The following is a 26871-nucleotide window of genomic DNA, read 5'->3' as shown; positions in this document are numbered from 1 at the left end:
AATAGATTTTCGCATCTCTCTTCCTCTGTGCAGGTTCAGAAACGATGGCGAGAGACAAACTCAGCCAGAGGATATAAATCAGCCATATCTGCTTTAGCAGCTCAAAGACGGAACAGCACATCGTAGAAGCACCGATCAACGCTACACCTGTCGACGGGTCCCCTGTAGTGCATTTAGAAAAAATATAAAGTACTTGTGTGTGTTTTTTCGCTCAAAACCCTGTACGAAACTTCGGCTTAGGCGAATTTTGGCGTCTTTTCTTTTTTCTTAAGTGCTAGCACGCTCAGATGACAACCCACCGAGAAACTGCATTGTTCGCAATTCAAGCAGCCCTCCTCGGCATCATCAAATTACTGGTGACCGCTTACGATGTCATCACACTTCCAGTCTACGTCGTATTCCAGAGGCCCTGGGTTTACTGGAAGAGAAAGCGTATTTGCTTCGCCAAGCCCACCATCGAGGGCGACCCATCTTCTCCATACAAGAGGCTTCAAGACGTAGAGTTTGAATGCTTGAAAGGAGTCGAGACCCTGGATGAAATGCTCCGCTCTGCCATTCGCCGTCACCCTCGTCGACCTGCCCTTGGCAAGCGACCCGTTTTAAGTAGCGCCGAAACGAGGCAGCCCAACGGGAAATGCTTCAAGAAGCTCGTCCTGGGGGACTACGAGTGGCTGACGTACGAAGAGGTAGACCGCAAGATAGACCTCACTGCTCGAGGCTTGCTGTCCATAGGCGTCAAGCCCCGCCAGTACCTAGCCATCCTGGCCGAGACGCGATTGGAATGGATGCTGACGGCGCAGGCTTGCTTCCGTGCCAACGTGCCGCTGGTGACCCTGTACGCGACACTCAGCAACGACGGCATCGTGAGCGCCATCAACGAGACGGAAGTGACGCACTTGGTTATCTCTGCGGACCTTCTGCCCCGGGTGCTTGAAATCGTTGACAAAATGCCATCGCTCACGCACATGGTCTACCTGGAGAGCACTAACTGCAAGCCCCCAGTGTCACCGGTACAAGGATGTCAGGTAAGTACGGTACACGTCTCCGAAGCTATTCGAAGCTACATCGGCATTGTTACTCCTGAGTGTGTCAAAAACAGCGCTTGTATTCAAAAAAGTATTGGTGACCATGGCTGAAGAGAGTCATGGAAAGGATTAAGGCTGGAGCGAAATGCTTAAGTGACGCCGCAGAAGACAGTGCTACCAGAAGTTGCAGATGAGGGCGAACAGTATAGTGTGAGTAAAGCTGATCTGTCATAGCTGGGGCTTCGCCAATGCTCCAAAGGCTTGACCTTAGGAATCTTGCAGAGTTAGACAGTGGGTCCATCATGACTGCCTCGGCCGAGTGTGGCAGTGGGATTAACTTTTCTGAGTTTTCACGCTTTTCACGCCGTCCGTACTATTATTCACGTATCCCCTTGATAAATGTCTTCGTGTACGCCGCGAAGTATTTTCTTTTATCAAATAAATAATAGAATTGTTTAAGATAGTTGGCTTGCTTTCTCGGAAATGGCTTCAGCGCAAAGGAAACGTTCATAAAGGGGGACGCATAATAATCTGCGTTCACCATTCATTCTTAAAAACAGTGGCTGATATATATATATATATATATATATATATATATATATATATATATATATATATATATATATATATATATATATATATATATATATATATATATATATATGGGCATGTTCAGATAAGAACGGTAATCGAGGTCCCATGACCATTTTTTGTTTTCAATTATATTTTTATATGTGATGGGTAAATGTGTCCACACAAAGGAATGAACCTTAGTTTTGCAAGGAACTTTGTAGTTTTCTCGGAAAAAAATCGTATGTCACAAGAGGTGGAGAATGTCGTTTTTGCCACTTCTCAAAGTTGCAAGTTTGGAGCATCACTGCATGCACAATAAGTTGTTTTCGCGCATAATTATTTTTTCAGTACTTTATTACAACTTGTACTATACGAAGAAATAAAAAAACGTTTTCTTTCTTTGTCAATCTTCTGAGTAAAAAATCGCAAATTTCGCTTCCGGAGCTGTGCGGTGCCAAAAAGGCACTTTTCAGGGCAGCCTTAGGGCAAGATGCGTAAAGATCTCCCGGCTGAATCTTTTTCTCTGTATTTTTAAGCTACTTTTAATCACTTCAGGCAAGTTTTGTAGCTCTACACTTGACCTATGTTTTTCAATATGGCCTCAAAATTGGCAGAAGTTCAAAAACGTCAAAAAAGTGACAACTTTGACTTGAATTTAAAAAAAAAACATCATCATCGAATTTTATTAAAATTTGCCCTAATAATACTCAACATTTCATAATTCTAAGGCTTTAAAAAAGTATTGCATTATATTGTTTTAAAGTATGGAAATAAATACAAAACGGACTTTATGATTTCAATCCCTACGACTGCTCAGTATTCCCTCTTAGAATGCGCAATCGTCAGAAGCTGGTTTTAGTATTGGTATTTTGTAAGTAAATTTTAAACGCTACAGTTGCTGAGTTCATAAGTGTAATTTGTAAGCATTTTTTTCTATTACAATCAAAGGTCTAAAGCTCCTATTCGCTTTCGTACTGTTCTAACGGTGGGACCTAAATTACTGTAAGCATATTCCAACACGTTATTTTGGAGTGACGTGTGTGTAGGAGTAGTTTATGCAAACAATTAATGCACCCGTCGCACTTTCAAGGTGACTTTAACTGCTACCGCCGCTCCAGGGATGAACCGCGCTTTGCAGCCGCTCCTATAGCTATATAACGCCCGGCGCGACCCTGAAATTCACAGCATCATGTGTGCCGCCGCCGCACCGAGGCTTTAGCCGCCGCTATCATCTTTTCATCGCAACGCACCGAACGCCTAGCAGTTATGCCTCAGCCTTCGACCTTCGACCGAGATAACCCTTGTGAGCGGATGTTGTTCGGATCTCGAATTTTGTGTGTCGTTTTCCAGGCCTGGTAGACCCGGTGGGGTCGTTTTCTGTACTCACGTGTTTTCTCTGCGCTGGAGCGCTCCCTCGACAAGCATACTTGGTATATCAGTCTCAGCTCGTACGCCAGACCGAAAGAACATCAGTGTCGACGGTGGGCAGCCTGTGTTAAAAATCCATTCATCTGTCCATCTCCTCTTTTTGGAAAAGCAGCTCTGGGCCCTGCATCCGTCACCTGCTCTTCTGTCTCGCGATAATCTCCGGAAGCGGTGAGCTTTTGCATTCATGAAGAGATTTCCGCGGCGAACGTTTTGTGCCGACTACTCAAAAAGGCACAAACAGAGAATTGAAAAAGGACGTAATTTTCGCAGTGTAAAGACACTCAATGTCGCTGCTCTCAAAAAAGTCCTACTTCCCGAAGAAGCTCTCCGAGTACGAGAAAGTGACTTCATCTGTCAGAATTGTTACCGTCGGTTCAAGGAAGACATAGATAATATGCAGGCAGAGTCAACCGAAACATTAGAAGAATTCCGCCCTGGGGAAGAAATCGTAGAAAATTTAAATTCAAGTGTCAGCCTTACCTCCGAAATCTCGCCCCTAAAACCACCGAGCGCTCTAAAAAAACGCCTCAGACTTTCCTATGCAAAGCGAAAGCAGGAAGAGGTGGCAAGAGCTATGGTGAAGAAAATACGATCGGGGATACAGGCAGCATATAATGTCCCAGAGACTTCGCGTGCGTCAGAAGAAAAGTGTGCGCAATGCAGCAGTTGGGAGGACAACCTACATGCTGCCTACAATAGGTGCACGTCCTTTCAAGAGCGTTGCCAGCTGCTGACACTGCTACCACGCAACCTAACCGTGAAATATGTGCAGGAAGTTATTCCAGAGGCAACGAGGTACGTTATCCAAAAATCGAAGAAGATGGTGGATGAGGAAGGCGTATGGTCAACACAGGAGAGATATACAAGATGTAAACTACAACAGGAAGACACTACCACCGTTTTAGAATATTACACCATGGATGAACTCGATTGCTCTAGACAGACTCCGAACAAAAAGGATGTTGTGAGAATCGAGAAGGAAGGAGAGAAAGAATGGATACCTAAACGCTTCATGACGCGGTCCTTGCGAGAAGCATTCCGCCTCTACAAGCAAGCTCACCCTGCCTCCCAGGTTGGCCTCACAAAATTCATATCCTTGCGTCCTAAGTGGGTGAAATGCTCGCCACAGTGGCAAGTGTGTGTTTGTGTGTGCTGTGCAAACTTTCAGTTGTGCCTCGTGGGACTGCAGAACGTGTCCGGAAGGTCGCTTTCTCCCGAAGATATGCAGAGCCTCTGCGTATGCCAGGAACCTACTGCGTCGTGTTTCCTTAGGAATTGTGAGCACTGTCCACAAGATGGCATTTTCACTTCGGAAAATTTTGAAATGAGCAGCGAGGACGAGGTGTTGATTGCTTCATGGGAATACGGTGAGCTCGTTAAAAAGACTCTGACCGCTTCATCATTTATGAGAGAATGTCTAAGAATGACCATGAAATGGATTCCCCACAACTATATTAGATCTGTGCAAGCAAGAGCAATACATGAAGAAAAACACAGCTGCAAGAGAGGTGCAATTGTTTTGCATTTTGATTTCGCCGAAAACTGGACAGTTGTGCTTCCAGACGCAGTACAAGCTTACCATTGGCAGAAAAAGCAGGTGACCGTGTTTACCTGCGTTGTCACGTCAAGAAAATCGACTCGGAACTACGCCGTAATTTCCGACGATATGTCTCATGATTCAGCTCATGCATGCTTGGCTCTGTCAAAAATCAAAGCACACCTCGAAGACAACGCGCCAATCTACACCAAGATAACATATGTGAGCGACGGGGCTCCCGCTCACTTCAAGAATAAATATCAGTTTCATGAGCTACAACGCAGTGAATGTCGAGAGACGAAATGGATGTTTTCGGCCACTGGACACAGCAAAAATGCTTGCGACGGCGTTGGTGGGCTTGTCAAACATCGAGCATCACACCACAACTTGCGGAAGCCTGCAAGTGAGTCCATACAAACAGCCAGCGGCTTCGTAGACGCAATTAAAGGAACGCTAAAGAACATCACCATTCTGGAGCTCCCACAGAGGGAGCTTGCAGACTTTCGCGAAACGAAGAAGGAAGAATGGAAAATGGCAAAGAAAGTGCCTGGAGTTCAGACGCTCCATATGTGGAAGTACGTTCAAACGAATGAAGGCAGTGCATCCTACGTGGCCTCCACCGCTGCTTCGGAATGGAAGAGACTGTGATCTGGTTTGTGCTTCGTGCTGGACAATATACTGTGCGCATACCGACTTCAACTGCTGCCGTTAATTTCTTGTTACGATTTTCTGAATTGCAATCTGCATATAAAGCGGCATCCCATTTGTAAATTGCGTTCCTATTAAAACTCCTCCTGATTAAAAATCTCGCAGATAAATTGTTCCTCTCAGAAGACGACGTGCTGTCTCCTGACATTGCCCTGTAGAACCTTTGAACACAGAGGTAAACAGATGGAGGTACGGAAACGTCGGCTTCAGAAATACATTAATATAAATTTTTATATATAAACTTTTTTCTAGGAACCCACACATTATCTAATATTTTTAAAAAATCGATTACATACCAATGTGCCTTACGATGATAAATTAGAGAATACAAAAAAAACGTTTGACCGCCAGCAGTCAGTTCATCAGGTGAAATAACGAATTTATTCCCATTTTGACGCATTAAGAACGCCGCTAACAAGCGAGTAGAAGCTGTACAAACATTCAGGTTGGTTCGCATATTGTGGTAATTGAAATGTAACCACGTTCAGTGAGTGCTAAATCAAATTTCTGACAGTTACTATTTCTAAGAGGCAGTAATAAGCAATTCTAGGTAACAAAAACATGAACTCAGTTTTGCATTTATTTTTATACTTTAAAACAAAATAATGCAACACTTTTTTGGTGTTTTAAAATTATCGAGTATTGAGTATTATTAGGGCATTTTTTAATAAAATTCGATGATGATGTTTTTTTTAAATTCAAGTCAAAGTTGTCACTTTTTTGAAGTTTTTGAACTTCTGCCAATTTTGAGGCCATATTGAAAAATATAGGTCAAGTGTACAGCTACAAAACTTGCCTGAAGTGATTAAAAGTAGCTGAAAAATACAGAGAAAAAGATTCAGTCGGGAGATCTTTACGCATCTTGCCCTAAGGCTGCCCTGAAAAGTGCCTTTTTGGCACCGCACAGCTCCGGAAGCGAAGTTTGCGATTTTTTACTCAGAAGAATGACACAGCACGAAAACGTTTTTTATATTAATCGTATAGTGCAAGTTGTAATCAAGTGCTGAAAAAATAATTATGCGCGAAAACAACTTATTGTGCATACAGTGATGCTCCAAACTTGCAACTTTGAGAAGTGGCAAAACGACATACTCCACCTCTTTCTTGTGACATACAATTTTTTTCCGAGAAAACCATGAAGTTCCTTGCAAAACTAAGGTTCATTCCTTTGTGTGGACACATTTACCCATCACATATAAAAATTTAATTGAAAACAAAAAATGGTCATGGGACCTCGATTACCGTTCTTATCTGAACATGCCCATATATATATATATATATATATATATATATATATATATATAAATATATATATATATATATATATATATATATATATATATATATATAGAATACAAATATATATATATATATATATATATATATATATATATATATATATATATATATATATATATATATATATATATATATATATATATATATATATATATATATATATATATAGAATACAAATATATATATATATATATATATATATATATATATATATATATATATATATATATATATATATATATATATATATATATATATATATATATATATATATATATATATATATATATTGTCGTACACGAGCTCAGACATAACACGGCATTTTCAGTGAGCAGGCATGTTGTGGCCATCGGTGAATAGTCTTGCGTATGCAATGTATGTTGTGTCTTTGAGCAGTCAGGCTAGATTTGTTCGTTGCTTAACCTTCTTTAAAGACAAAGAAGTGAGGACAGAGAAGGTGCCAGAATGGTAAAGTTGTTTCATATAACCATGCTCTACAAGAAGTTAAAAAGAAAAAGATCGGGGCGAACGACTGAGCATCCGGTCCTGAATGCGGTTTCCTGTCTACATATCGCAATTCAACTTCAAGAAAATTGCCAAGCGCAAAGTTCCTCGAGTTTTGTCAGCTCCTTCGTGTCCAACATTCCTAGAAAAAAAATTTGAACATTGAAAAATTTATAGGTACTGCTATCGAAATATTGAAGGCAATGGTCCATTCTTCTGACGTGCAGCAAAATCTTTCTCTTAATTTTTTTCTGTCGCTCGCATCTAGCAGTTAAGACTGACATAGAAAAGCAATGGGGAACGTTTTTGAAGATAGCGAAAACGTCAATAGCAAAAAAAAAATGAAAGCCTGTCGATCGACGGGGGATGTGTGGATATATTAATTTTTATAGTTAAATCTTGTGAATATATGGAACGATTTCGTCCATAAATTTTTCCCCGTTCAATATTGCTTTTATCCAGAATTGTTTGGTACGCAAAGCAGCTCAGCTATTTCCTCGTTTCTATAAAGAGCAAAATAGAAGACACGGCTAAAAAAAGAAACAACATGGCAGGAACTTCGTGAAATGAGAATCAAGAGTGGCGTACAGGACTCCACTCTCGTGTTGTAAACCCTACCTCGGCCAATTATGTCTTTCTGTCAATGACCGGATAACGGAGCGCGTACAAAACAATCAAAAATGCCACTACGCACATCACAGCGTTGTGAGGCGTACACTTGTGTGGCACATTTCAGTAATGCTGATAGTGCGGACAAAGGTATAGAAAATGAACTCGTCGTGTGCATATCCCAGAGATGATGCTTCACCTGTGACGTCACGAGTTTGAAGCGAGTGGCGGGAAAATTTTTAATTTCAATTTTCTCAGTCATATTGAGTCTATACTGCAGCCGGACAAACGTTAACGCACCAAGAAAGCATCAGACATGGAGACATGAAACAATTAAGGGCCGTTATGTCTATTTTTTCATTTTTTGAAGCCAGGTGGAAGGGCTCTTCTTCTGCCCCCCCCCCCCCCCCTAGTTGGCAGCAGTCTCAGCGCGTTTACGCATGCGCAGCAGACAGTGAAGCAGACGACGCGCTGCGCCCAACGTTACTATAGGCTGCGCCGTCGGCCAAAGGCTCCCAGTGGCCTTTGCAAGAATACGACTTCCGGCACATTTTTTTGTCATGCAGCTCGCATACCGAGGGCCTCTCCCTAGCGTTTCTTCCTCCACGGCAATTCAGATTCGTTTTTTTTTTATGGCGTGAGTTACACTGGCCGAGGTTCAGAAGTTTCGCGTGGCTCCTGGAGAGCCGTGCTGCGCATGTGCGAGGTGCAGTGACGTCACAATTGATGCTCAGCGGCTCAGCGTAGCTCACGCTACGTATATCCTGGCATAGCCGAGCTTAGCCACTGCTAACTCTTTTTTTTTTACCGAGAAGAATACTTCGAAGAGACTGACCTCACTGTCCCTTTAAAGAACTTCGCGAGTGCTCAGGGTGTGGCTGTATCTGGTACGCCATCATGTTTTCGCTTCTAAAAATAATTTGCTATCTACGTTGTAAGAGTCTGCGGTGAGCGAGGCGGCGTCAGCTAATCACAGGGACATTAAGTCAGGGTAGATTAATCGGGTAAGCTCACCTCATAGTAAATATGTCATTTTTACCGAAAACAACCCTTTTTGGGGGCCCGAATATTGCGTAAAAGCGAGCTACATGTTGCGCCGCGATTGGCAGGTTCATGCAGCGGCGACTAGTGAAGTATTCATGAACGAACGCTATATCGCCGTGTCGATGGACAATAACCGTCGAAATACGAGCAAGGCAGCGCGACGAGCATAGCCGACAGTGCGAAGGGTCACCTAATTTAAACAGCACAAAACAGACGGCTGAGAGAAAGGTCATTCGCAAACACGAGCGCTGAAGCTTTCTCCTCGAATTCTGCGCAATCGGCTGCGTGTAGCCGTTGTACTACGCAGCAAGTTCAGAACCGCGAGCTCTCAACGGCATTCGCGCTGCGTTTGCAAGCTACGCAGCCGGCGAAGCGGTTTCGTACTCACCTCAGCAGTCGAATCGGCTCCTTTGTGCAGGCTGTGAACGTTATGAAATTGTAAAGTGTTTCTTCTCTGCTCTTAGTACGCGCTCATACAGACACGCGCATGCATGCATGTCGCCAACGCGCGAAGCGCTATGCAAGCGCACGGTGTTTCATGTTTTCTGCGCAGCGGAAAGCTGAATATGCTTTTAGACGTGCTCAAAAATATCTGAGAAGTACTACGTGTATGCACCATCATCTCTGATTTGGCTAAATAAAGAAAAAAATTGCCGGCGGCTAAGCTTTGCTTAAACCTGGAGTGACGCGATAGCTACAGCTGGAACTCGCCGCTCCGTTTCGCTGGGCGTTCCTTCTTTATCTTCGTCCCACTTGACACGGCGCATGCGCACAGCTGTGGCAGCTCGGTTTCGCCGGCGCGCCGCGCCGCCGGCAGCAGCTGCTGCTCCGCACCACGTGGCTGGTCGCGTGACCAACCACGTGATCAGTCACGGCCCCGCGCCGCCGGCAGCTGCTCCGTACCAGGTGGCCAACCACGTGACAGCATGATGGCGCAGCCACGCTGAAGGATCGAAATGCTACTGTAATGTAGCTATCGCTACAGAAGTTTCCCAGCGCGGGTCATCATGCACGCAGTATACATGAGGCACCGGCACCCGAGGCAGGGATTTCCGCTAGAAAAACGTTCAGCCAACAGACGCGTGTTCGTCAAGATTATGCTTGCAGAATACAGTTCGGCGGAAGGCACCCGATTTTTTTCCGCTTACAACCGACAGGAACCAATTCACAAACGTAGAAATCGCAACGACCACCGCAGAGTCAATTACGAGGGTTGTCTGCGATCGTATTTACTGCATAGTTAGCCAACAAACACAGTGCACCGTTTGGTGAGAAATGCACGTGCAATTTTTCACTCAGATGTGGTGTTGAATGAATACGTTAGAGCGATAATGCTGCTCGCATGCTTTTGAGGGTCCCTCGGAGCAAATTTGCACACTTACGACGACACACAATGCACCAAAGGACACACGCTCGCGTTATCGTCGCCAATGTATACATGCGCGTGAGCGCAATCAGCAGACTGCGGTCGCCCTCGTTAACTTCACGTAGTTACTTTCGCACCCCTCGCGGAGCTTGCAACGAGACGCAGTCGCACGGCAGAGAGTCCCCATTTAGATGATGTCAACGGTTCAGCTTTATTTGGGTCACGCTTGACTGACAGCTACAGTTGCGTGAAATAAAGCGACTAGCGTTATTTTTGGATTGTTTCTAACAAGTCGATTAAGTATTTCTGATGATGAGACCAAACGACAGAAGCGTATACGCAAGCTGATATTTATTTAAAGTTTCATAGGCTTGTTTAAGCACGTCAGCCGTAGTACGTTGTAAGTTACGGCGCAGGAAACCTAATTACTTTAAAGCATTAACAGAAATGGTGGTTATGTGATCTGAACACGAGATATTTGGTGTGAGGTGAACGCCTAAGTATTTTTATTGAGTAGCTTGATCCAATATGTTGTTTTTAATGTGCTAAGGAAAGCATCAATTCGTTGTTGTTGTTGTTGTTGTTGTTGTTGTTGTTTATCAATAAAATAACAGTTTAAGGAAAAGACTTTGCGAGCCGCGGCCATCGAAACCTGAAGCACCTGAGGTGCGACTAGCGGGAATAAAAGGACAGGGAAAGGGAAAGGAAGGGGAAAGTGATAGTGAGAAAGGATATGGGTAGGGGATAATATACACTATGTAAGATTCTCCAGTGAAATAGGTTATTCTACACTTCGAAACGTTTAGGGACATCAGCCGTGTTTTAAACCAATCTTCAACAATGTTCAGGTCACTATGGAGTGAAATATGGTCGTTAGTACTCTTTATTGACCTGTTAAGGATGCAATCATAAGAAAATATTCGCACACTGAATGAAATGTTATTCAGTAAGCCATTAATGTAAATTAAAGAGAGTAGGGGACCAAGGACGCCCCCTTGCGGCACACGTGACGTAACACCAGACAGTGGAGATAAGTGATCATTAACAAGTGGGAACTGCTGCCGATCTGAAATCAAATTACGGAGGCATGACAAAGTGGAAGAGTCTAATTTGAGCGAAGAAAGCTTCGATGCTAAGCGACAATGTGCGAAGCGATCAAATTTTTAAACGAAATCAAAGAAGGTCCAATCAGTTTGTAAGTTTCTACTCATTTTGGAATAACTGTCCATAGTGAATTCGAAAAATTGACTCAGAGGAAAAGCCTTTTCTAAAGCCGTGTTGGTTGTGAAAAAAGAAATGATTGGATTCCTGGTGACCGTAAATATGATAGATAGTGTGTTTAAGTGTCTTGTAACAGATGCATGTTTGTGAGATATGATTGTAATAAGGGAGTAATTACTCAATGGCATCCACCCAAGCGCTGCCACACGGATACAAAGGAAAGCTATACAGCTTTCCTGTATAGCTATATAGCTATACGGGAAAGCTATATAGCTATACAGGAAATATACCAGATGTTTCAGGGAAGGTGATCACTAGTTTTCAAAGATAAGGTTTTTGAGATAACGAGAAGCAATTTGCGGCATAGTAATATGAGTGTTGGCGGACGTCAAAAGCAGGCGAATCATCTTAACTAGCTATGTAATTAACTAAATTCTAATAGTTAACTTTTAACTATTAACAATGGGCACCTGATAGAAATTAGAGATTTGTAGCCCGCCGTTAGTCATAGTCATATCAGTTTTTAGAATTTCGAGAACGCACGACAAAATTTGACCATTTCGAAAGCGCATGTATTTTCGCACGATGCAGCCAAATTTTGTCGAGCCACAGCGGCGAGAGTAATGGCGTTCTCGAAATTCTAAAAACTGCTATGGCTATTGTTAACGGCCGGCTACTAATCTCTAACTGCAATCAGGTGCCCACTGGTAATAGTTAAAAAGTTACCTATTAAAATTTAGTTAATCACATAGCTAGTTAAGATGATTCGCCTGTTTTTTGACGTCCGCCGACGCTGGCATTACTATGCCGAAAAAAGCTTCTTTTTACCTCAAAAACAATATTTTTAAACACGAGTGATCACCTTTCCTGAAGCACCTGGCATATATATACAGCTATGTATATATAGCTGTATATGTTATATGATGTATATATGTATATATATATATAGGATATATATAGCCATAAAGCTATACAACTATACAGCTATACAGCTTTTACAAGTCTACTCCACCTTGGGTGATTCCCCTAAACGTTTGACCAGATAGGACTGCAATTTTCGCGCGAATGTTTACAGCTACTTTTGTAAACTGGTACCACTTTTGCTATCTTTAAATCACAAGGAAGCATAACTGTTAATAATGGTTGCCGAAAGACATTTAGTTAGATGGTACTATAGACACAGAAACGGTGTTCTCCAGTATTTAGGAATTAATTTCATCGACGTCACATGAAGAGGATACCTTAAGGTTAGTTACCTACCGGGCAATGCCGTCGAATGTAATGTCAGTCACGACCATGTATCGGTAGTGCAAATCGGGTGCTCAAAAAATGTTACAACTAACTTCTCTCGTGAATACTAATGTGAAAAATGAGTTAATTAAACACTATTGGATAGTCAGCATCAGAGCAGGAAATATCCTTGATGCCATGTATCAAAACACAGTTATTCCCGCTACACCGACCTATTATCTTCCATAACTTGATCGGGTTGCTTTGAGCATGCAGGAAAGTCTTGTGAATAATATTTATCCTTAGCGCTAAAAATAGCAGAACATATAGCAGAAATTGCGCTTGGAGAACTCACGCGCTTTGCATTTTTGTACAGCTAGCCGTTGTTTTTTTTTTCCATCCGCTGACGATTTTTCGTGAACCAAGGCTTGGGCTTATCACTAGTTATAGTGATAAGTGAGACGTGTTTTGCTACCAGTTCTGACAGGCTTTTCTTTAAAAAGAACTTAGTTATCGCTGATTGACCTATCATAGAAAAGCCGGTAGCACTTTGTCGGAAAACTCTTCTTGTTAACATTGTCGTAATCAGCTCTGTTGTAATCGCGAATTTGCTTCCACGTGATGCCAGTAAAGGGAAGCGCAATGACTACGGGCCCTTAATGCTTCAATAAATAACATGAAATGAAACGAAATTAACTGTAAAAATGGCGAAGCGGCGTGGTGAACGACGCATGCCAGCTTCTAAAAAAGGCCGGCTGCGCGAATAATATTTTTCAAATCACGGAAGGGAGTGTGTGCCCACTATAGAAGACGACGAACCGGCATATTAAATCCCAGCCGTAGAGGGCGCTCACTCTCGGTATCAGAGAGGTGTTGGAAGATTAGTACAAGGTGCCCACGGAAAAACCACAAATTAGGCAGTACACGAGGATATGGGCTGGGCATCGTTCGAAGCACGGGAATTCCCCAGATTAAAATATCATGTGAAGAACGCATGAGGAAACTGAACGACAACAGGTGGGCAGTTAAGGTTTTTAAATAATTATACAGAAATAGCGTTGACTCACACTAGCGGAAAAAAAAAATAGGAAGCTAACCAGTATGTATGCCGGACACGAGGACGGAGAAAGAGAGCTTTAAACGACAGGTTAGAAACACGGAAGTTAAAAACTAGATTGATTCAATAGAAAAGAAGTAGAGTGTAGAACTATATCGATACTCCCTTACAAAAATTTTTTTAGACAGTCTATCGACTGTCCATAGGCGTCTGTCTAAAAAGTCTATAGACTATCTATAGACACACCCTTGATAGCAGTCTACAGTCAATACAAATCCTATAGACAGTCATAGAAACTCTATAGATTTATGGCCATACACTTTTAGTAGACTTTGTCTATTGACAGTCTATAGACTTTGAATAGACAAGAATAAATATCTATAGGAAGGCAATAAATCATGTAAGAAGTCTATAGACTGTCTGTAGACCGTTTTTGTAAGGGTTGGACAAGGCAGATCAGGAAGGAGTTGTTCTACGACAACTGAAGAGGCAGTGCCCTACTCTTTGAAGGTCGGTCAGGGCGTCTTGACAAGTCTGAAACCAAATGTTCATACTTCCTCAACTGTTTCCCTTAGTCACTTGTTCCGCAACCAAATCATGCAGACGACTGAGTTTCCCACTGGGCGGCGCAGACTACACGCAGATTGATAGTACGATGCGACTACGTGCTGATTTTTAGCCTTATTCGAGGGAAAATTTAAATAAAACGTACAATTTTTGTATTCTCGAAGCATGAAGAAGAGACCATTAAAAAGCGACCGGTTCACACAGAAACCTCACAAAATCAGCCTTTGATAACCATTTCGTTGAAATCCCATTATCCTCGCCAGGCTAAACTAACAAAGGGGAGTCGGAGCAACACAGACCGACTTCGTCGGTTCCGCAGAACCTGCTGCTTCAGTTGCCAACATACGCTGACTTACCGCCTCGCTCGATAGTCAGTGGGCAAGGCAATAGGTCTCTCATTACAGTATGGGTCTGGGCTAGTAGCAAAACCACCTTTGACGTCAAGCGCGCATCTAGAGACACTGACGAGTAAGCACGACAGACAAGCTAGCCCTCATCCGCGCTGCTGTGATCAAGAGAGGCAAAAAAAGTAAGCACAAGAACGTGCCTGCCCCGAAAGAGACATGACGAATTTTACTGACGTGGCTGCGTGACGCCCACGAAAGGAGCTTTTTTCCTCCTGTAGCGATTTATTTACAAGCTACACGAGAAGGAACGAAAATAAACCACTAATGAGGAAAAAGCCTCCTTTCGTTCGAAGCCACTTCCTTGCTTACTGATGCGCAGAATGTAGACACGGTAACGTAACGTAACGAGCTAGCGCAAAGAAATATAGCGAGGGATTAGCCGCCGCGGTGGCTGAGTGGTTATGGCGCTCGACTGCTGGCCCGAAAGACGCTGGTTCAATACCGGCAGTGGCGGTCGAATTTGGTGGTGGTGGTAGTGGTTTTATTAAAAATAATAGTAAAAAGGAAGGAAAAGATTTTTGCTAGCGCCGGCATCTGCCATCGATACTGAAGCACTTGAGCTGGGGCAGCGGAAATAAAGGACAGCAGGCAGAATGGAGAAATGAAATGAAAGAGGTGAGGGGACAGGAAGAGAGGAATTTTGCAGGCGAAATTCTAGAGGCCCGTGTACTGTGCGATGTCAGTGCACGTTAAAGAACCCCTGGTGGTCAAAATTTCCGGAGCTCTTCACTACGGCGTCCCTCATAGCCTGAGTCGCATTGGGGCGTTAAACACCCATAAACTAAACTATAGCGGGGGACTAGAATGTCTTTGCGGCATGAAGATAAAGTACATAAACTGATCAAAATGTAGCGACGAGAGCTTTGCATACTCGCTTACCAGCAAAAGAGCGTACATAACACGGCTGCCCTACTGGGAAGCGTATCTTTAGCCAGGTGCTGAAGAAAGCGCTTGGCAGATTTTGATGTGGCCGGGCCTTTCAGCTTTGCCGGCTTACGTCATCACCTCACGTGCGTCTGGTGTGGTCTACAAAACACGCGACTTTTGACACGCGTGGTGCAGAACGTGTGATGTGTATACCAAGGCGGCTGTAAATCGGGTGAAGAAAGACGGCTGGGAACGCTCGAAACATGCAAAACCGAGGCGAAAGCGGGAAATTGCGCCCATCGGGCCACGCCCCTTTGTTTGAAGTGAGCTTGTGTTGTGTGTGTGTGAAGCAGCAGTCAGAGATGAAGCTATGAGGGGGCTGTTGTGTTCGGGGGAGCTGCGCCCACACAAGAAAAGGACAGCGGATATTTCGCTTTGCTCAGTTGCCACTTTCACAACTTATCTCGAACCTGTAATCCGTCTGCAAAAACGTGCATTACGAATTATTACATTTTCAAGTCGTGGTCAATCCAGTAGATCTTTGTATAATTTTGTCCATGTGCTGCCATTCAATGCATTGTACGAATTAAAAATTGCACAAACTATACATAGTATCTTAGAGACTAATGATCCTCTCCCCATAAATTTGTTTAAACTCCCATTACGAAATACAAGAGCTGCAACTAATCATAACTTTAACCTGCCCCCATCTCATAATGTGGACGGGAAAAGGCTCATAGAATTTAACGCGGCCTTGATCTGGAATTCTTTGCCAGTACACATCAAGCAAGCCAATAACTTCAGAACTGTTCTAAAGAAAAACCTTTTTGAAACCTATTGTAATGTTTAAATCAAATTGTGACACAATATTATTGCATTGCCTATGATGTGTGCGTCAAGAATAAATTTTGTATTTGCTAATTACATTCCTCCTCTGCTGTGTTAGTATTTGTATCGTATTTCATCTTTGGACCCTTTACTAGCCAATGGGTATGGGTCCAGCAACTGTTTTGTATTTTGAAAGAAACATAAATAAAATCCTTGAATTGAATTGAATTGAAAGCGGGCCCAGAAGAAAATTGGGAATCACAGGTGCAGTGAGACGGCTGGAAACCAACAGACTAAGTATGCGAAGTAAGACATGCCACACATTTGCATTCCAGAGTAATTTTTTCTAAGGGCGGAGGTATAAGACACAACTTTAAATTTGCATCCTCATAATTACCGAAATTATAGCAGCCGTCAAAGGCGACTTTTCACACTTTATTTCTTGATTTCTTGACGGACGAGCTACCTGAACGGCACTCTTTGGCGAATATGCAACTGCAGCTCCAAATAAGCAATCCTGATTGTTGGAAATGTAATCGAAATGCAGAGTACCCGGGTCAAGAGATTGCGCTGTAATATGCTACGCCCGTTGTGAGAATGCAACGACTGTTCATAAGGCACCGAGTTTCTCGGCAGATCAGCTGCGAGACGCGATACACATAAGTGCTTCTAACTACGATTCACTGTTTAAACAATCTATGGTACCACCCTGTCTCGGGAGGACACCAAATTTGCGGAATTCCACGTGGTATAGCGGCGGTTTTCTGTTCGAAATAGCCCGCCACCGCATTACGCTTAATGCAGCCGAAAGAGAGTGGGACTAAACATACCACCGTAGGGATCTGTGTTTCACCCTGAAAGCGTCGCTGGCCGCCGAGGCAGCCTAACTCTCAGCAACTCTCGTAACGTCACCTGGTTGAGGTTGAACGCTGTTTCGGGCAATAAATAGTTTGCATAAATAGTAGCGGAAGTCCTTATCTGATGTGCATTAATTTGTGAAAGTTTCCTTCTTGCTGCAGTTGCTTTTTTTTCAGAGGGGGGGCTTTCCATGTGGCGTTAGACGGGACTTTCAATATATTATACAAGGTCGTGGAGCCTATTTTCAGCCAGAAACGTGAGCACGCGCCGGCTCTTAGCCACAGGGAGAGGAAGTCCTTGCCTTGAAGCCCTAAGTCGAACTTCCTGTAATCATGGCTGTGTTTTATCAAGCTTTGAGTGTTTTACAATTTCTTGAAAACAGAATTGCGTTGTTCAGCCGACCAGCCTACTTGTTCCGACCCCGTCAGGTAACGTAGGTCAGAAAAGTGTATGCTGTGTCGTCATGGGTGTAAATAAAATTGACGGTATTCTCTACAATCGTTGTGGTTGCTTCGAGGCCTGCGTGTTTAATAGGTTTAAAGGTAATTTATTCATCTAAACTCACTGTATACTGGACTTTATAATCTGTTTAAAGAGGCACGACCAGAGATGGTCATCCTCACGAGGGCGAACCCTCATGAGGGCGTCCTCACCCTCACCTCATGAGGATTTCACTCGGTGAGGTGAGGGTGAGGGAGGATTGGCGGATTAAAATACGTGAGGACGAGGGTGAGGGAGGAAAGACATGACGAGGTGAGGGCGAGGGAGGCAAAACATGAATAGGTAAGGGTGAGGGTGGTGGTCCGAACCGTACTCCGGGCTAACGCTTTTGTCTGTGCCGCCCGTTATGAATTCCCGTTTTAAGGCGCTACTTCTTAGGGTGAAAATCCTGAGGAAGACGTTGTGTCTACACTCTGGAGGTACACGAGGCGACCACGAAACGCGGGTGCAGCATACCTTCTACGTCGCCGTGATGTACTACACCGCCGAAAAAAGCGCTCTTCTAACTTAAAACTTTTTTTTTTAAATTGTGTTAAGTATTCGGTGCAACACCCTGTATAGTGCGCTAACAAGGGGGCACTGACCGGGCCGTGCAGGTATCCGCCAGTCCAACGGGAACCATGGTACCGCAGTCAACGTTTTCATTATCAGCCCCGAGTCTGTCGGGTGATCAGAGTGTAGAGTAAAACACGTAGAAACTATACCTATAGTAAGGCTGTCGAATTTCCAAATTTTAGGCCTTCTTCGCCGGAACGAAGTCCTATATGAGCTCATTGACGATTCACAGAATGGGCTGCAGCGCCAAAAATGCTTTTGAGAGATTCCACTGTCAAATCAAAGCCTGTTGGCGGCGTTGGTGTGGAATTTTTTTTTATTCACGCTGTGAGTAGTGCAGTACAATCATATCTTCTATGTTCTGTTTTCTCTGGAACTGCGGTAAAGGAAAGCGGTGACGCAATATGGTGGGCATAGGCGACCACTGTAGTCTTACCATGAAAATAAAGCAGCGCCTTAACCACCTTGGTCTGAATCATCGCTCGCTCCGCCTTGCAAGGTACGATGTGCTAAAAAAGAAAAGTTGCACTGCTCTCCAAATAACATCAACATATCGTGATTTATCTCTGTACCTGGTAGGACCTGTGACCACGCAATCGCGTGCTTTTATGAACCAAATTTCTAGCAGGCATAACAGGGAACTGACACTCAGCATTTGTGTAAGGCGTAGACGTGCAAGCAAAAATTCACGGGCGGTTTCGCTTGGGGCTAACCATGAATTGTCGTGCGCTAGCACCGTTAGTCCTGTTTCGCGTCGTTTATCTTGTCTTTTTATGCTGTTGCTTGGCCTGAACATGCTTACTTTGGTTGATATGTAATATGATGTAAGTTTGCGTGTTATTGCATCATTTTAGACTTGCACTGCGGTAGAATTGGTCATTCTCTAAATTCACAGATACCTGAGAGTCCTGGTTCCGCTCCAGGCGCAGAGGTGCAGCGGTAAAGCTACGCTCCACTGCCCTGCGATGGCAGGTGCTGCCATCAGTGGGGCTTGCGAGACTTATGTTGTTCCTGAGGAATCTCTCACGAAGTAATCATTAAATTGAACGGCCACGGTGGGCTCACTCACAATCTGATGTACAGCTTGTTATGACGTCACAACGTCACGCGACCAAGGTGGCCCACGTGCTAGAAGCAGGCTTCGTGCAGACGGACAACCACTTTTCGGCGGATTGGAAGCGCTAGAGCACTAAAATGGCAACCACAGGAATCGTTCACTCTAGATTCGGGGAGTTAGTGATTGCTATTATTCAGCCCAAATGCTGCATTTTAGCCAGCCGTTTGATTTCCAAGTGACCTCAATAATGTTCTCTTTTAAGCGACCGCATAACGGTCTCACTGCAGTGTAAAGCCGGCACCACACTCGGGGAAGACACTAAAGAAATATAAAATTTAAAGCTGGGTGAGCGGGATTCGAACTCGCGACGGCGTTAGAAAATCAGTTCCGCCGGCTGCTACTTCGGACCACTACGCCATCGCCACAGCTTTTCTTTAACTATGACATTTATAAGACTGAAATATATTCTATTGACATCAACTAAATTATTTACAACGCTTTTAGGATACGCCACGAAACACATCGCAAAAAGACAGCAACAGAGCAGTAGACGTGAGGTATAGGCTGAGCGCATCACCAAGAAGGAGTGCCACTCCGGTTTTAAGTCGGTCGGTTCATACACTTCCTCAATTTGAACAATCTGTTGGGAGAAATCTTAACATCCTGTCCGTACGAACTGCCAGGCTCTCGCGCTGTGTTTGCAATGTCGTCGTCTTCGTCACGTAGCAGTGTTCATGAGAGTAGTTGTTGAAAGTTCCAGTCTCTCACGCTGTAGCTTAAAAGCGTGGTCTTCATCATCTTCCATCCGTGCGTGGGAAGCGTCATCAGAGGAGCATGTAGCAAACCGAACGAAATGGCGGAATATTAGAAACAATGAAATTCAGAAGACCCCGTGCCATCGCAATGCCACCGGGTAATGATAATTAAGCGGCCTACAAAATTTCCTCGTTCTGAGTCTATTCTGTGCTTAACACTTGTTTTAATTATCGTGGTAAACGCTAATGATTTTTTTAAAATAATCTTGGCGCACATTAGTTTTTGTACACAGGCACAACAACGTGCTGGCTGATTTTAGCAGTCCATTTTAGCACAGTGGACATGGCAGCAGCAAACGAGGCAGCATCCTAAGCAATCCTTTTTGCTTTGCCATCCAGGTTAGTGATTTCAAATCTGCACATTGCTACAGGAGTGACGCGCACTTTCTAGTGCTGCTGCCCTGCCCACTGTGTGTTCAGCGTTCCCTTTCTTGCGTGATTGCATTATCAAAAGGTCTGTAGTCTTGTGGCGGTGTTGAAACAAATCCTGGCCCGATTGAAAAACAAATGCTATCGGAATTGCTAGAAGGCCAGCGCAAGATTAATTCAACAGTGGAGGGCATGCAGGCGTCTCAAAACATAACTGAGAATAACTTTCCGGTTTCACTGAGCGAATTGATAGTATTGAGAAGCAATTGTCGGGCCTAAATCTCTTAGCCACGAAGGTAAAATACATGGAATAGGCAATATCGAAACTTTAGGAGCAGCTTAGTACAGTCAGGAACAGACGATTTAGAAAACAGAGGGAGGAGAAATAATCTGATCATTTACTGAATTGAACAGCTTAGCGAGGACACTAGCGAGGAACTGGAAAAGGAAGTAATTCATAGTGTTTTTTTTTTTTTACTGGAGCAAGGTCTTTAACAGTGAGTGGTGTCGATAGATGCCACAGGGTGGGTAAAAAGGAAATAAATAAGGCGCGACCAGTCGTTTCAAAACTCATCGAATTCTGTGAAAAAATTTCAATATTACGATCATGCTATTAACTCAAAAAGACTAAAATCAGCTCAAAATCCAAGCACCAAAAAGCTCGAAATCATTAGCTGAAGACATTTCTAAACGAGTTAGGGAAATACGGAAACAAGAGAGGAAAAGCTCTGAAGAAGATTGGAAAGAGGGCGCCAAGCTTTAAAGCTAATCTATGATAAGCTAAGCGTTATCGCGTACTGTATGGTTGGGATGAAACAAGAGCTCCTAGCTTTAGGCTTAGAAATAAATCAAACTGACACCGGAATAAGAAATCTCAGACCCTGAAAATACTAAATGTTAATTGGAGTAGTGTCATAAACAAGGCAAATGAGTTCTCATCTGCTTTTGCAAGACCCTGAAAGAGCGGTTTTGACAGAAACTTGGCTTAACAATACAGTGTTTGACAGTGAGTTCGTCACCACTAGCTACAGTTCGCACCAAAAAGATCTTGATGGTAGAGGTGGAGATGTCAGCATTCTGTTTAAATGATCCCTGAGAATTTTACCAATGCCTAATGTACACAGTGTAGAGTGCATTTTTTGCACAACGTACTATGGAAACGTTACATATATTATTAGAGCAATGTACAGGCCCCCCAACTCTACCGTTGCCATATTAGACAAACTGAAACAATTTTTTTGCACGAATGTTAAACCCGATAATCGTATTATACTGTCAGGATATTTTAATTTGCGTGAAGTGAACTGTTCATATTTTTCAGTTAAAAAGCATGACCCCCTGATGGAGTCATGTTGGACATTGCTCTCGTCTTCGACTTATTGCAAATTGCAGAAGAAAATACCACAATTCAGGGCAATTCTCAATCAAAGCTCGACCACTGTTTTGTTAGCGGATCAATTACTGCCAAAACAAATAGCCAGATAGTAGATAGAATATCGGACCACAAAGCTGTACTGTTCACTACTGCAGACGCCGCTTTAGATAAGAAACCTAAATATTCATCGTATCGAAACTTTTCTCGAGCTTTTCTCCAGATACATTATAAGTATCTCGGACTCTTGATCACTAATGACTTCACTTGAACTAAGCACATTGACTACATAATCGCTAATGTTAATCGCAAGTTCTTTCTGAGGGGAGCTTTGAGACTTTGTACTCCTTCTCTCCGACGGCTCGCATACAAAAATGTAATTCTGCCGATACTAGACTATGCATGCGTTATTTGAGAGACTTCCACCAAAAATTACACTAATAAATATAAATGCTTCAACGAAGAGCAGCTCGCTTCATTTATAAAAGATTTGGACGTACGTCAGTGATCGAACTCGTAACTAAAGCGGACTTGCCCCCAATAATGCAAAGAAATCATGTGTCACGACTAAAATTCCTCTTTCAATTTATTGACGGCCACTATAAGACAGACCTCACGACAATAATTTTTTTTTCGTCTATTTACGCCACTAGGCAAAGATATAGCCGCACAGTAGCGCCATTTACCAAGCGCAATAACCGATTTAAGTATTCTTTCTTTCCACGAACAGTAATTGAACGGAATATCTTAACCAATGACCACGTTTCAAAATTATCTATGTCGACATTTCTTCCCAGTGTTATTTAAGAATCTGTTATGTATACTTATTTTCCAAAATTATAAAGCTACCTTAATCTACTTTGTTCTTGTGCTCATTGCCTGTGTTATTACGTTGTGTTTACTTATCTGTATGCAACCCTGCTAAAATCCCCACTGGAGATTGCAGTATAAGCAAAATAAATATAGATAACAATGAAATGTTACAAGTGCAGGGCACATGTATGCATGCAGTGTGTGCCAGAAGGAAAGGCAGAGTGATATTTTAGGACCTAACTCGTAACTGTCTCGGTTTTGTCTCACGTGTTAGCTCGAACAGCTCACACACACGTACCCGCACACACACAGCAGTATAAGCATCTAGCCTCTCGTCGAATAGAGCATTGAGGGCTTGTCTTGTATGTTTATTACTCAGTAATATCGCCAGAAGTTGCAGACTAGAAAATATAACTCGAATTTTAAGGACACTGTTAGTGAGGGTGAGGGTGAGGAAGGGCCGGATAAGTTTTCAGAATGAGGGCGAGGGTGAGGGATGGCCATGGATTCAAAAGTGAGGGTGAGGGAGGAAAAGTAAAAATGAGGGAATTCGCCCACCTCTGGGCACCACTCAGATACATATAACCTGTTGGACATTTGGCGCCCAGCAACCGCAACAACCGCATGATACGCACAAATGGCGATGAGAGGGTAAATGGCAGTTCTGGGGAGAAGCGATGGAGATTCCTAGAAAGAAATGTGAATGACAATGAAGGCGCATACGTTGTTCATCGAATATACAGCGCACTTCGTGTTCTATACTGCAGGTCATACCATTCTCCAGCCTTGAGCGGCGAAAACCCGAGTTTGATGTGGAAGCCTGCCCGCCTACGCCCGAAGACGTCGCCATCATCATGTTCACCAGCGGTTCCACGGGCATTCCAAAGGCCATCATGACCACACACAGAAACCTCATGACAACGGTGAGGGGGTTCGGAATTCACTCGCAGAGATTCGGCGTCGCCAGCAGCGAGGACACCTACGCAGCCTACCTGCCGCTAGCTCACATGTTCGAGCTTTCATTCGAGCTGGTCGTGCTCTGCGTCGGCGCCCGCATAGGGTATTCCACCCCGCTGACCCTCACCGACGAATCCTGCGCAGTCGCCTCGGGTTGCCCCGGAGACGCCACTCTCCTCAAGCCTACCATGATGATATGCGTTCCCCTCATCGCAGACCGAATCCGCAAATGGATCTCCGAGGACTCCTCCTCCAGAGGAACCCTCCACAAAGCCCTGCTGGACTACGCTGTCCAATACAAAAGCTTCTGGCTGGAACACGGCTTCTACACGCCTCTCCTTGACCGCATGCTTTTCAACAAGACGCGCCTCATTCTGGGGGGCCGAACAAAATTAATCGTGAGTGGTTCAGCACCACTATCCGGCCAAACACGCCGCTTCTTGAGGGCTTGTCTGAGTAACTGTCACGTCATAGAGGGTTACGGCCTTACCGAAACCAGCTGCCTGGCCACAATGATGAACCCCGAAGACACCAGTGAGGGACGGGTGGGAGGTCCACTAAACGGATGCTACCTCCGGCTCGTCGACTGGCCCGAGGGCAACTACCGCACCTCGGACACGCCAAACCCTCGTGGCGAGATCGTCATTGGAGGCCCCGGCATCGCAAAAGGCTACTTCAAGAACGAGGAACTGACGAGGGAGTTGTTCCGCGAGGAAAACGGTATCCGCTGGTTCTACACCGGAGACATTGGCGAGATCTTTCCTGATGGTACTCTCAAGATGATCGACAGGAAAAAGGACTTAGTCAAGCTTCAGTACGGTGAGTACGTTGCTCTGAGCCGCGTCGAATCCGTGCTCAAGTCCTGCCATCTTGTGGACAACACGTTTGTGTACGGCAGCTCGCTTCACGCGTACCTAGTCGCCTTCGTAGTGCCCAACTACGAACAACTTCAGCTGGTGGCCAGAGACATCGGCAAGGGGCAAGTCTTCGCTACTCTTAAGGAGCTGTGCGATGACCCGGATGTGTCCAAGGCAGCCACGGAGTCCATCTTGGCGTACGCGCGTTCCAGCGACTTGCAGAAGGCCGAAGTTCCCGTCAAGGTTAAACTGTGCACGGAGGAGTGGATGCCAGATTCGGGACTGGTTACGGCGACACTTAAGCTCTGCAGAAAGCCGCTGCAGAGTTTTTACCAGACGGACATCGACGCACTATATAGCTCGGAAGAGGAAAACAGACTTCGACGCGCGTGAAACAAAAAGCATGCAGGAAACGGTATTTGAGACGAATTGAAACAAAAAAGAAAAGCACGTCGCATCATTCAATAAACAATACATTTTAGTGTGAACGGAATGCACTGAACATATAGTACCAGAATCTTTCAATACAGCGCGGCTACAACAACATGGACGTCCCCTCTGTGAGCTCAGATTAAATGAAGAAAACAAGAACAAAACATTATGTTGATATTTGATGCTGCGTTCTTTCGAAACAGGAGTTGAGTTTGCTGCATGTGTAGGGCTGGTCGAAAGTCCCCAATCCGCAGGATATGCTTTTCAGCAGCTTAGTAGGGCACTTTTGCCGATAGGTCTATCAATTGGACGCCAGAGCTAACGCAAACTTTATCTCATGCTCCACAGATTTTGGTGCCGTCGTAAATGTCCAACTATAAGACTTGACAGCACACCCTCTGGCCAACATCTGACAAGCCCTGTGCGCGTTGTCCATACGCATAGAGAGAGAGAGAGGTAGAGAGAAACCTTTAATGAAGAGCACAGATCTTATAGCCGACGGGTAAAAATCGCCGAAATGCTACTCTGCGTGAGTCTAGGGGTGTCTTTTTACTCACATTATACCACTGCTTTTTTCAGCGCACTGGGAAGAAAAGTAGAACAAAGTTCCTAGTCGTCATCAAGCCACTTGGCGCGAAAGCATCGACGAAGGATAAAAAAAAATATCAGGATTGGCCACGCGATTTCGTGGAACGCCATTAAACCCATAAACTTCGCCTGCCGAAAGAGCAGTGATGTACGTGTGTAGAGCCATAAAACGTTGCGGCTAAAGAAGCTGGTGCAGGCAGGCGAATATCAGAACGCCGTGAAAATCGACTAAGCGCTGTCTGCTGTTGTTTCCGCCAAAGGCATCTGATTCGCCATAAAGCGTGTTTTTCCGAAAGCCCGGCACCTGCGATCAAAGTCCACTGCTCAGATACACACAGGACACCGAATGAGCAAAACGACGGCTGCCCTTAGTTACCTCGGCAAAGCCGTTAATCAGCCAATCATATCGCTCCTTTAGCACACGTTCCGTTTGCAGTGCGGATTCGCGCTTTTCCCCCTTTTTTTTTTTAAATGGTACATCGTTGTTTTGTTTTAGTAGTAGGGGTGTGCGGCTTTTCGAAAGTTTAAAATATCAAATCGAATATTCTCCAATCGGATTCGCTGAACGAATCAAATAGTGCATATGGGCCGCCGTGCTGGCTCGGTGGTTATGGCGTTCGGCTGCCGACCCGAAAAACGCGGTTTCGATCCCGGCCGTGGCGGCCGAATTTCGATGGAGGCGAAATTCTAGAAATCCGTGTACTGTGCGATGTCAGTGCACGTTGAAGAACCCCAGGTGGTCGAAATTTACGAAGCCCTTCACTACTGTGTCCCTCATAGCCTGAGTCGCTTTGCGGCGTTAAACACCCATAAACAAAACCAAATAGTGCATATTGAAAAATATTCGAAACGATTTGAATACGATCTCAGGATTTTGTAATAGTTCTCGAACAACCGACACGAATTTTAAAATCGGGCACGCTGTACTATTCTTCGACGGCTGTTTGAAAAACGGGGCCCACTCCGTTGTCGCCCGTCAAGTTGTCGCTATTGGACTGCACGTTCAGAGCCGAGACGCGGTCCATTCGTACGGCGGCGTTCATGATGTCCAAGCATGTGGCCTTCAAGACTGGGCGATGCGACAGCATTCAGCCAGGTCCGGCAAACCCTGCCTTCACGTCTAACGTAGGCCATGGTTCCTTATTCTCGTCATTCTCACTAAGGCATGGCACTGGTTCGTTCTCCGTCGTCGTCTGTAGTAAAAAAAAAGTAAATTTCCGAGGCGCAGGAAGTTACGGTCATAGAGATAATGTGCGGACATCATGCTGTCTCCCAGTAGAGACCACTGTTGCGTTTCTCAACAGCTGCAGCTTTAACTCCGATAGTTATTACACCACCACCGCCGCTAGCTTCTCGCTGTTTCGCAAGAATAATCGTTTCGTACAAACATTCGAAAGAGTAAACAATTACTTCGCTTATTCGAATCG

General features: G+C 44.3%; 1 protein-coding gene across 1 annotated transcript; it reads left to right on the top strand.

Moving 5' to 3' along the window:
* The first annotated feature begins 272 nt into the window (after nt 1–272).
* Nucleotides 273–24995, top strand: LOC144132993 (long-chain-fatty-acid--CoA ligase 4-like). The gene is made up of 3 exons (XM_077665770.1): nt 273–1010; nt 6055–6072; nt 23378–24995. The coding sequence occupies exons 1-3, from the start codon at nt 288–290 to the stop codon at nt 24815–24817; spliced, it is 2181 nt and encodes a 726-aa protein (XP_077521896.1). The 5' UTR covers nt 273–287; the 3' UTR covers nt 24818–24995.
* The last annotated feature ends 1876 nt before the right edge of the window (nt 24996–26871 follow it).

The sequence above is a fragment of the Amblyomma americanum genome, chromosome 5 (assembly GCF_052857255.1).
Source record: "Amblyomma americanum isolate KBUSLIRL-KWMA chromosome 5, ASM5285725v1, whole genome shotgun sequence".
NCBI classification, from domain to species: domain Eukaryota; kingdom Metazoa; phylum Arthropoda; class Arachnida; order Ixodida; family Ixodidae; genus Amblyomma; species Amblyomma americanum.
This window is presented reverse-complemented; position numbering and strand designations above follow the sequence as displayed.